Source organism: Terrapene carolina, unplaced genomic scaffold (assembly GCF_002925995.2).
Source record: "Terrapene carolina triunguis isolate 2854851 unplaced genomic scaffold, T_m_triunguis-2.0 Scaffold131, whole genome shotgun sequence".
Classification (NCBI taxonomy): Eukaryota; Metazoa; Chordata; order Testudines; family Emydidae; genus Terrapene; species Terrapene triunguis.
Genome location: NW_020664482.1, coordinates 35,342,440 through 35,355,199, shown reverse-complemented (window position 1 = coordinate 35,355,199; position 12,760 = coordinate 35,342,440). Strand labels below are relative to the sequence as shown.

General features: G+C 37.8%; 1 protein-coding gene across 1 annotated transcript in view; it reads right to left on the bottom strand.

Moving 5' to 3' along the window:
* Positions 1-12,760, bottom strand: part of DIAPH2 (diaphanous related formin 2) — an 887,225-nt gene that overhangs the window by 670,905 nt on the left and 203,560 nt on the right. The window contains exons 12-13 of the mRNA XM_024202840.2: positions 3,045-3,163; positions 295-411 (exon numbers count right to left, since the gene is read on the bottom strand). Coding sequence (XP_024058608.1) covers positions 295-411; positions 3,045-3,163 — 236 coding nt within the window. The remainder of the gene's footprint in view (positions 1-294; positions 412-3,044; positions 3,164-12,760) is intronic.

The window sequence follows — 12,760 nt, the reverse complement described above, 5'->3', positions numbered from 1 at the left end:
ACAAGAACCTTTCTGCCCTGTAGGTAGAAAAGTGAGGAATAATTCAATGAGTTAAGAGATACAGAAGAAGAAAAAGCACAAGGAACTCAAAAATAAAACCATCCTTCTGTCTACTATAATGAAACTCTTCCCTTTAAATAAGGGTACAAAGACAACTTGTGTTGAGCAGTTCACCCTAGATTATAAAATAATCATATGTTTAAGATCCATTTTGTTAATAGTTCAGCTTGCGTTACCCTACCACTTGGACACCTGATATTAAAAGCAAAAAGAACAGCTAGAGTTAACTCTTACCGGACGTAATAATCATTCCTGACCAGTAGTAAGTGTTGCAATATTGAGAGGAAATAGTTTTCAGAAGCCGTGTCCTTCAGCATGTTATACAGCAGATGGTATACTTCATTCATATCAGTGCAAAGATTGTTAAGGAAATGCCAAATGACTGAAATGAACATGTCCATATTGTAAGGAATACACTTGAACGGTTCTAATTAAATGCTATTGCCTTCTAAACAATCCCCCTCATTAAAACATTTCCATTTTTTTCAGCTACAGCTAACCAAAATTATTTCACTGTGCTCATCACTAGAAAGTAAACAAAATTGGCACAAGATCTGCCAAATAAGGCTCTAATCCTTCAACTCAGTGTTCATAGGGACTGATGGACCCACAGACAGCCCCAATGAACTCAATGAGCTTCATGTAGGCTCAGCAATATACCTGCACTATTTGTTACCAGGGCCTGAGGTATTTTCCATTTTCCCACCAATTAACACATTATACTTTTACATGAATCAAGATCAATAATGGTGCAAACATTTTGAAATCATTAAGAGTTGAGGTTCTGTGATTAATTCATACAACAAATGAATTTGGCATTTTAATTTAAGAGAGTGGAACAAAATTAGATAATATAGGTTATAAATATTGATTACATGTTTCATGTCTGTTTGGAAAAATTATACTTATTTTGTCTACTCATTATTATATCCAAAGAATCTGGAGATTTTTTTCTATTAAGTTTTCATCTCATGGTGGTCCAGAAAGTTGACAAACAAAATATCAGTTAATGTACAGGTATGACAATGTGAAAGATTTAACTGATAAGAAAAGCTGTTACTGAGTCAATATCCACTAAAATGAACGGGACAGTTTACATCTTGAAGGTACTGTTCTCTGCTTTCTGCAGACTCACGTAGTCCTCCTGGCATTGGTTACACTCATTATACATTTGTGAAGTTTTCTTCGCCATCTTAGCAGTTTTAAAAAGGGCTGAGATTCTGAAGAACAACACAGTAATGCAAGGGGTGCCAGTTCACCATACCAATCCCATGTGACACATGCAAGTAAATTTTGGTGTGGCACATGTTGGAAAGGTATAACAGAATTATGGTACACAGGATAGATTTCCTTCTGTTTGGCACTCGACCAACCGTGACCATTTATTTTGAATCAATGCTGCCATGACTAGTTCTGCAATTGGTACACTCAAGCCAACCAGCAAGTCAGGGGATGGGACTTAGACTCATAAGTAAGGACAACACAGAGCAGCTGGGAGGTTGTTTAGTTGCAGATCTCTATCAGTCATTTAATTAGCTATTTTTTCTTTTTTTTTATTTTTCTTTACAATACATAATTCAGACTCCCATGTGAACATTTGGATCTGTATACACAGCAGGACTGAAATACAAACAAGTTTCAAAGCTGGAATTTAATGACACTATGGTGCATGTTCGGCATTAAGTTGTATTTGAAATATGGGGGTCTGAGCTCACATCAATGTTTGTCGACAATGGAAGCCTCATGACATGGTGATTTCCAATGGTTTATTTCTATGAGCATGAATAGGGAAATAACTGGGAGCATTTCCCTTATCTAGGGCCAGACAGTGATATCTAATACTCAGCTTTGTTAGCTAGAATGTTGGACTTATACAGATGTGTGTGGCTGTCTCTGTAGCAGACTGCATCTCTGATGGTAAATAAGGTAAGTAAGCCGATATCCCATACCCATGCTTAGAGAAGGAATGGAGGGGGGGGGCTTGCTCAAGTATTTTGTCACATTAGTTATGGGGGTCAAGCTTCATTTTTAGAATATGTATGAAGCATCCCAACAGCTCCCACAGAGAAAGGCTCAAAGAAAGATCTGGAGTTAAAAGGAGAATGTTCTTAAGCAGCTTTTGCATGGCAGTAGTTAGGCCTAGGAATTTCTGGTACTTCTGGAACTTCTGGATTTGAGTTAACTTTTTTCATTCCAGATGAAACTGAAATTTTCCATAAAGCTGCAAACTAAATGCCTGTTTCTGATCTCACACCAGTTTTACATAGGTACACCTTCAATTGATTTACCCAAGTGCAGCTGAAAAATCAAACACAGAGTCTTTAGCCACATACCCATGTGATGTGTTTATTGGCATCAACTAGAAAGGGGCAAGAATATGGTTGGCAGTTTGGAACACAAGGTTATGAATGTCCCCATATCACAACCTGTCTATTATACATTATACCAGTGCAAGTCAGATAAGATCTGTGTGTAAATGTTAAAGGATATGCCTGAAGTTCAGGAGTGCATACCATGTTATTAAACCCACTAAAGAATTCTGCTTTTGTACAAATGAATTCATTAGCTAATAAAAGTGCAGCTTACTATGTACACAAAACACCCCCTGAATACCGCAAAAAAAATAAAGTGTTTGGCTTCATGAACTGAATTACATCATTTTTCCTAATTTTATATTGTCTTAATTTATAAGAATCATTACCTGACAGAGCAAAATTACTGGTTTAATGAAAGGTCCTTTTTCATGAAAGATTACTTTCCCTCAATGACTTGTAAACTAACATGCATTTAAGTGATTGGCATATTTATTTAACACTTTTTCAAATTAAAAGTTACCTGAACATAAATCTACCTGAAACATACATACCCTAGAGACCATAATTTAACTGTGGCAACCAATCAATTTAACCTAGAATATTTTATTACATATTTACAGAGAATATACATAAAAATTAAAATAAATTAGTGAGTTTTTAAAAGGATATTCCATTTCAGCTCTGATGTCATTGAGACGATGTGACAATTCAATTAAGTCATCTTCTTTGTTTTCATCAAACACTTTCAACTGAATATCGAGTTCTTCATTTTCTTTCTCTTTTAGGTCCTAGTTTTCAAAAGGCACATTTCAAACATTTCCATATCACTTTTTTCATCCTTTTTTAAGCAGAATTTTTTCCTTCAGTAAATATGTTAGTATAAGATAGAATTGACCAGAAGACCAATTAAACTTTGTTTAAAAAAAAAAAAAAACAGGTTACAGCTCATTGTCTGATTCTGGGGAAGATATTATGGCAAGAATACTGCTTCTCCTTCTCTACTCCTTATGTGTGTTTTAGACAGGAGATTTTCTTTAAGGTTTCAGGAGATTAATACCTGTAAACTAATTGCTAATGCTTTCATTTTTAACACACTGGTTCAAGCAAGGAAACAGTATTACATGGCACCCAAAGGAAGCATGCAGTTAAGACAATTGTATATGTCCCTTGGACAAATATTGATAAGAACAAACAACATTAATAGAGAAAAACATACTGATATATTCAAGCACAACAGTTCCAAGTATGGCAGGAGCTTTTTATTTTATTTTTGTTTTTATATACAAACATTATTGCTGTAAGATTACAAAAAAAGTATAATAAAAAATAAGGAGTTTTTTGTGTGTGTGTTTTAAGTTTTACAGTTCCAAAACAAGGTAGCTTGACTTCCTGTGGGTACTTCTTGAAACCCATAAAATAGTTTTCCCCTCAAACTGATGTTTAATTACTACCTAAGAACTCAGTCATTGATTTTTATTTTTATTTTTTGGGTATATATTAATGCACATGCACCACAAATATGTAACTTTTTTTTCTTCCTAACTCAAAACTTTCACAGCATGCCACACTAGAGATTGTTGGGATTAATATATCACCTTGATTGTCTTTTATTATGTCTCAATTCAACTTGCAGTTTTCAAAAGCCATTCAATAATCACAAGTGGGGAATATTCAAAGATGGTGAAGAAGACAAAGAGTAAGATGACCTAAAAGGAAAATGTGAGCAATGTGGAGTCTACAATTAGGCAGATGAAACAGACCTGACCGAGATGAATAATGATACTTCTGTTGCTACCACAGATATTATATAGTTCCCTCTGCCTTCCAATGGGGATGGGTCAGTTTCCCAAGCTAACCCGGTCTGCAGCAGAAAGGCACGCCCTGGCTCCCTCACCCTTAAAGGAGCGCACACTTTTTCCAACCATACAGATAACAGCTCCTACATCACGTGCAATGAGGTAATTTGTGCATAATTTATGGCAACACTGATATTTATATAGAATTTCATGACAATACTGAACTACAATTAACATTAAAAATAGTTGCGGATCAATCGAGACATCTAGATAGACTTATGTGGTTAATAATTAAATCACACAGTGTTTTAATATCATGTGCTGCAAAGAGCCACATGAGACATATTAAAAGCCACTTGTGGCTCCCGAGCCTCAGTCTGAGTATCACTGACCTATTGTGTTTTAACTTTGCACACACTGCTTATTGCCTCCCAAACCTCTCCGAGAATAATATTTGTCCCATGTTGCATGGTATGCTGAGGTATCAATACCTTTTCCCATGAGTTTTATTTTAGGAGAATATATATATATATGGTTTATCGCAGGGGTCGGCAACCTTTCGGAAGTGGTGTGCCGAGTCTTCACTTATTCACTCTAATTTAAGGTTTTGCGTGCCAGTGGTACATTTTAGCGTTTTTAGAAGGTCTCTTTCCATAAGTCTATAATATATAACTAAACTATTGTTGTATGTAAAGTAAATAAGGTTTTTAAAATGTTTAAGAAGCTTCATTTAAAATTAAATTAAAATGCAGAGTCCCCCCGACCAGTGGCCAGGACCCGGGCAGTGTGAGTGCCACTGAAAATCAGCTCGCGTGCCACCTTCGGCACACGAGCCATAGGTTGCCTACCCCTGGTTTATCGTATTTTCATTAGCCTTTATTTTCAACTAATTTTTTAGATTTCTGGCAGGTATTGAGCCTGGTAATTATAAATTCCCTTTAGTCTCAATGTGGAGTTTTCACTTTTGGGTAATGTAGTGTAGTACAAAGCAAATACTACAGGTTTGACTGGACATTGGTCCTCTTAAGGCCAGAAACAAATGCTCTATTATCTGTCTCTCACATAAGCATTCCTCATTTTATTAAATGCAGAGGCTAGTGCCTGTCTACACTAACAACCTTTCATACTACTATTGTTTGGGGAATTTCATTGCTCAGCTCAACACATTTTAAAATCAAAATTATGCCAGGCATAAACTAACCCTGGTGAAGAATTATATGAGATTACCCCAGAAAAGCATTTTCCAGATAGTCATTGACTTGATATTGTTAAGGTTTAACGTCTACTCAATGCAGAACATTCCCATATAAAAAGAAAAAAAAAAAACTTTAAAATGAAATTTTGTCCGATCACCATTAATACGCAGTTTTATCACACCCAAACCACTATAAATTTATCCAGACCTCAATTTCTGTTGCATATGAAATGTAATATCACGTTTCACTTCAGTTGTCAGTCAGCTGTCAAATCTCGTAAGTAAAACAGATCCTCAGGGTTTTGTTGTGAGACAGTATTTATATAGTACATTAATTTAATCATTATTAATTTCTTAGTGCATATGTAAATAGTTTCTGCGTATCAGTTGCAAAAATTAAACCCTGAGATGTTAACATATTAAAAATTCACACAAATCAAATAAATACACTTTACGTTTATCCTTAAAAGGAGGGAAATGTGTGTGGTTACAAAAACTATGGACATTTGTTACACTATTGGTACATTTTAACTAGGTTTTACAATTACATTAAGCTGTACACATTCAAAGTGCACTTGTGACACATACAGTATCCCTATTTTTCAGTATTAGCATTTTCACACAATGTTTTATGCCTTGGGACCAACGTAAGAGGACTATTTAATATAAGCAAAACGCTGTAACTCCACACACACACACACAGTTTTTCACCTACTCTAACTACAGTAACCTAAAAAGAGTCAGATTCGCACCAGGAGAGTAACTGATGGATAAGAATCTAGGTAGATTTTCTCCCAATAAAATAAATTATACGTGGCAGTTTTCATTTCTTCCAATACAAATACTGTATTCTTTATGAAGATCTTCTTTCAAGAAACAAAGCTTCAGACATTTCTATAAATCTGAGACATAACGAATTAAGATAAAATCTACAGAACAATAAGAAACTCTGAAAATATACATTTTAAATAAATATGCAGGTGTTCCCTGTTTATATCCAGAATGGAGAAATCCAGAGTGCCAGATGCAGAAGAATATGACATAAATAGGCACAAAGATACCCATAAGATTCTAATTTCAGAAACTGTCTATTTATGATGGTGAACCTAATTTAAAATATCTTCTGAACACAGTTCAAAGGCAATAATCTTCCTGGCGAATGTGCAATGAACTCCAAGAAGCTGCCATGCAAATCTCAGCTGGTGTAACTTGACCCGAGGCTGGCTACTGTCCCTGCCTCAGCTCTGGTTGAATGAGCTTTAATTTGTGCCTCAAGCATCAGTCCAAAGGAATAACACATAGAAATGCAGGAAACAAGTTATTTCAATATTGTTCCTTTGGAAATAGAGTCATTTCATCAGGTAGTGTCAAAAGAAAAAAAATTATAGCTCTTCTAAATGGAAAGTAACTTCCAAGGGAGCAGATCCAGTTTATGTCATGTTTCAACTGAGATGAAAGCAGAAGAAAGATGTTGGCAGGGGGACCGATTTATTACTATGGCTCTCCATCGATACCTTTGGAAGGACTTATGCAATATTAAACAGCCTTTGAAGAGCTGAGAAGCCAGTAATGCTTGTAGTTAATTGTGTAAAATAAAATTATGGTCATAATCTACCCAAAAAACTGCTTTATATATAGTGGCCTTGGTACCATCAGAGACATTTACCATGGAGCAATACAATGTCAAATCGCTAAAACAAATAGAAGTCCAAGCAATGATGATAAATTAAAGCTTGATTTAAAAGCGTGCCCAGTTCTCACACATCTGAATGGTGGAGTCAAGAAATTCCACAAGAGAGAAAATGCATGCCCAGGACTTGGCACCAGAAGATGCCATCTGATCCTGATATTTTCCACAAATATAATCACAGCTGAATGTAGAGATCAACCTTAACTACTCTCAACTAAAAGTCATTCCACGTTTGTATGCCAACATAATTAATGATGCTTTAAAGTTAAAATATTATTTAATCTGGAGCCAAAGAGGATCTTTCAGGTCTGGTGTAAAGTGATGGGAGATTTTCGTCCTAATGACATCCCTTTTTATCAAGTTCTACAGAAACTGGAGTTAATTTCAGAAGCTTTGTGGGAAAACCGTTAATAATGAACCCACATCAATTCAACTTGACCAAGCTATGAACAAGCATTTTCATATTGAATACTAGTTTTAGCCTAGAAATGCGCTTATGGTAACGTATATCTTTCTTATGACATTGGCATACATTAAGCTATTTCAAGATAACTGAACATCATAATTGTAGCTTACTATGCTAGGAACAAGCTTGATCCATCAAAAGATCAGTAAACAAGAAACAACATGAAAAATTGCATCAAAATCATCTGCCCTTTCTGCCTAGAACTCCAAGCTTTGATCTTAATAAGATAAAACGTTACGCTCTGATCGACAGCAAGATTTTTTACTAAAAAAATGGTGTATTACCTACTCTCAGATGACATTGAATCAAGTTATAGAAAGGAAGTTCTATTGTATGTTTGAGAAAAGTACTTATTTCTCTGTTCCCATAATTTCTATGTAAAAATGACAGGGAGTCCTGGTGGAACCTTAGAGACTAACTAAATTTATTTGGGCATAAGCTTCCTAACCACATCAGGGGCTCATTCACCTGCACATCTAACAATGTGATATATGCCATCATGTGCCAGCAATGCCCCTCTGCTATATACATTGGCCAAACCAGACAGTCTCTACGCAAAAAATAAATGGACACAAATCTGACAACTGCAGAACTGGAATTAATTTCAAAACTGGACACCATCAGATTAGGCCCGAATAAAGACGGAGTGGTTGGGTCATTACAAAACCTAAACCTAATTTCCCCAATACTAATTTCCCCCTACTGTTACTCACACCTTCTTGTCAACTGTCTGAAATGGGCCACTCTCATTACCACTTCAAAAGTTATTTTTCCTCCCTTAGTATCCTGCTGTCAATTGAATTGTCTTGTTAGACTAACCTCACACTTGGTAAGGCAATTCACATCTTTTCATGTATTTATACCTGCTCCTGTATTTTCCACTCCATACATCTGATGAAGTGGGTTCTAGCCCATGACAGCTTATGCCCAAATAAATTTGTTAGTCTCTAAGGTGCCACAAAGACTCCTCATTGCTTTTGCTGATACAGACTAACACGGCTACTACTCTGAAATATGTAAAAATGGTTGCCCCTTTGAAGAATTGCTGTGTTACTTATGCAAGGAAATAGTTAATCAGCGCAACAGTTTTCAAATAATGATGCTGATTTGAGAAATTTTTAAAATAATTAATCCTATTGTTACTGCCAACTTTTTATTTAGTTTTGTAAAGGGAAGTCACTTACCATTAGTAACTGGATTTCTCTGAGATGTGTTCCACTTCCGGTGTGCATGTGCCCTATGCACTGGAGGTAGTAAACACTTTAGCCAGCAAGTGTCCATTGGTCACACCAACTCCCTGATAACCATAAGCACCTTCCACCTCAAGGGTATAAAGGAGGCAGAGCAACCAAGCAATCCTCAGTCTGATTTGGTAGAGGTGCAGGAACTATTAGACTTGATAGTAGTGAAGAAAAGAGGTCGGGTTGTGGAACACATCTGGAAGAACTCCAGTTCCTAAAGGAAAATAACTTTCCTCTTTTCTCCAAGTACTTGTTTACATGTTCCACTTCTTGTGACTCCCAAGCACCATCTAATAGATAGAGGAGGGTGCCATGAGTCTAACCGAAGATTGCTAAGCAGCCCTCCCAAATTGGGCAGCTGAAAAAGATGCCTGAAGTAAAGAGTAATGGCTAGTCAAACTATATACATTACTCCAAGTAGAAGCCCTACATATATCAGCTACGGGCATTCCCCTAAGGGCTTGTCTACTCTTACTGGGGGATCGACGCATGACAATCAACCCGCTAAATCGACCGCAGATCACTCTCCCATTGACTCCTGTACTCCAGCGGAGCAAGAAGAGTAAGGGGAGTCGACGGCGAGCATCTGCCGTCGACATTGCATAGTGTGGACCCCGCTGTAAGCAGATCTAAGCTACATCGACTTGAGTTACGCTATTCACATAATTCAAATTGCATAGCTTAGATAGACTTTTCCCTGTAATGTAGACAAGGCCTAAGAGGGGTTGAAAATGTGGCCTGTGCTCTTCAAGAATCTGACCTAACATGACCTGGGAGTTCTAAATTGGCCCCCTCATAATGTAGCTTCATGTAATGTGACACTCAATTAGAGATCCTCCGAGTTGAAACTGCCTGACCCTTGGATCTCTCAGCAATAGAAATAAATAGCCTAGGGGACTGCCTGAATAGCTTTGTTCTAGACAAATAAAGCAACAGAGATCAGAGGACATGTAGAGTATGTGTAACAGCCTTACCCTTAGTTGAATCAGTCTCTGGAGGAGAAAACAGGGTAAGTGAATTGATTGATTTAAATGAAAATCAGAGATTATTTTGGGAAGATGTTTGGGATGTGGGTGGAGTGTGAATTTATCCTGGTGAAAAAATCATATACAGGGGTTCCTTCATGAGAGCTTGCAATTTCCTACAGGGCAGATTGGCAGAAGCCGTTGGGGTTTTTCGCCTTCCTCTGCAGAGTGGGGCACGGGTCACTTGCTGGAAGATTCTCTGCACCTTGAAGTATTTAAACCATGATTTGAGGACTTCAATGGCTCAGACACAGGTTTGATACAGGAGTGGGTGGGTGAGATTCTGTGGCCTGCATTGTGCAGGAGGTCAGACTACATGATCATAATGGTCCCTTCTGACCTTAAAGTCTATGATTCTATGAATTCACAGACCCTGCTTGCTGATATAACTGCAATGATGAACGCCATCTTCATCCATAGAGCATAAATGAAAACAAATACAAAAGAAGAAAAGTGAGCTGACAAGCGGGCAGTGAAGGCCAAAGAGAGTGCCCTCAACAATTCATATGTCGAGCTTTTAAATGATCCACAGCTGGCTGGCAAAAAGATCTATAGCATTGCAGAAAGGTAATGCCATTTGTAAATGATGGGAGAGACTGCTAGTAACACCTGAATAAGAGGTGCAAACAATACTTTCAGAATGCCTAAAGTGAGCTTTCCAGAGCTGCCAACAAGTGAGCCTAATCCTGATTCATAGATTCTAGGACTGGAAGAGACCTCGAGAGGTCATCGAGTCCAGTCCCCTGCCCTCATGGCAGGACCAAATACTGTCTAGACCATCCCTGATAGACATTTATCTAACCTACTCTTAAATATCTCCACAGATGGAGATTCCACAACCTCCCTAGGTAATTTATTGCAGTGTTTAACCACCCTGACAGTTATGAACTTTTTCCTAATGTCCAGCCTAAATCTCCCTTACTGCAGTTTAAGCCCATTGCTTCTTGTTCTATCCTTAGAGGCTAAGGTGAACAAGTTTTCTCCCTCCTCCTTATGACATCCTTTTAGATACCTGAAAACTGCTATCATGTCCCCTCTCAGTCTTCTCTTTTCCAAACTGAACAATGATGTAATGGAGGAAAAGAGAAATGCAGTTTAGGAAATGAAGAATGGTAAGGTGGTGGGACCCAATGAAGTGATAGCAGATCTGGTAAAAGACTTGAATGAAAGAGGCATAAAATGGATGAGATAAAATTGATTAAAGCCATGTGGCAAGACAAGAAAATTCCCGAAAACTGGTGCAAGTCTCTCCTGGTTCCCATATGTAAGAATAACTACCAAGGAATAAAACTATTTTAACCTGGGATAAAGATACTGTAACATATTCTGGACCCTAGGCTTAGGAGAATGGTGAAACCCCTCCGTGAACAAGAGCAGTTCAGCTTTAGGAAACAATGAGGAACTACGGATGCCATGTCTAATTCGGTAAAGATACCAACAAGGTATCTTCTGGGCTTTTATAGGCCTAAAAAAGGCATATGATTAAGTGGACAGAAGGATCGTCGGATCAGTGCCAAGGAAATGTGGAGTGCCTGAGAATCTAAAAAACTATGGTGATTGCCTCTATATATCAGAGATCTGAATATGTTTTGGAATGACAAGTCTCTGAACCGAAAGTCAGACCACACCAGAAGGTGTGCTGTTTATTATATTGACGGACTATGTGGGATACCAGTGGGAAAAGGCAAGATGATGTTATATGCAGACAAAATAGCAATAAGGGCATCTTCAAAAGGAAAAGGTTAACCAGTGAAACTGGTCTGGGATGAAGATGAGCATGACTAAGACTGAGGTCATGTGGGTCAACAGACATACCACAGGGAACCTGGGCACAGAGATTAGTGGAATAAGACTAAATCAGACTGCCTAGTTCAAGTTCCTTGACTGCTAGGTCATGGCAAATGGCAAGACTGAACATGAAATACAATCCAGATTGGGGAGTGCTGTAAAAGCATGAAATAACATCTCAGGAGCAGTGTATGACAAGCATACGCCACTGAGACTAAAAGCCCAACTGTATAAAACAATGGTGTACCCAAACAATGTTGTATTGTGCAGAAGTATGGGCAATAAGGAGACGGCAGGTTCAACACAGAGATGCTTGAAATGTCTTCTCACCATGAGGAGTTACATGAAGAGACAGATTTCAAAATTAAAAATGGAAGTCAAAATCCATGATGTGCCTGACAAAGTCCAGGAAGCACCACTAGCATAGCAGGAGAGGGTGGTAGGAAAGAGATGCCCAAGCAGAATAGAGGAAAAGATGGATAGACTGCATCAAAGAAAGTGGTAAGCAAGTGGTGCCTCTGATAGATGAAGATGGCAGATGCTTGAAAGATGACCCAACTCCAGTTGATGCAATAAGGAAAAGAAGAAGAAGGTGGTCATCCTCATAATAAATGGAGTAACAAGCATGAAGCTAATAGTGCAAATGGAGGTCCCATCAGACTGATAGGTACTACATTAAGATTCCAAGGTTTGGGGGGTGGGTAGGAGGCTGTCTATCAGAGAAAAACCTCTCAGAAGACCTTTAACAAACTTTTTGACTGAAAGATGAGAAAACCTCTATGGTATTCAATTGGTGGATGTGCAAAAATAGTCCAATGAACATTAATAACGTTAAAAACATCTGGTTTGTTGCTAAGCTTATCTATCAAGATACTGAAGGATATGAGAGATTCAAGTCTGATGATGATGATGTTGGTAAGCCTGGGATGACAAATGCTTTTTCAAAATCACTTGTCCTAGTAGACTGCTCTGTATCAATAAGCTTGCTACAAAGGGGAGGTGCTTCCAGCATAATTTGACCCTCTATTGGCAACCCACAAGACTGGAGTTATGTTGCACACTGCATAGTAATTGTGGCTGCCATCAAGCTTGATGCAGCATCAGCAGCATCAGTGGAGGCTTGTAGGGAGCTTAGCCATTAATTGACCCTGTATAGACAAAGATTTAAATTCCTTTGAATAACA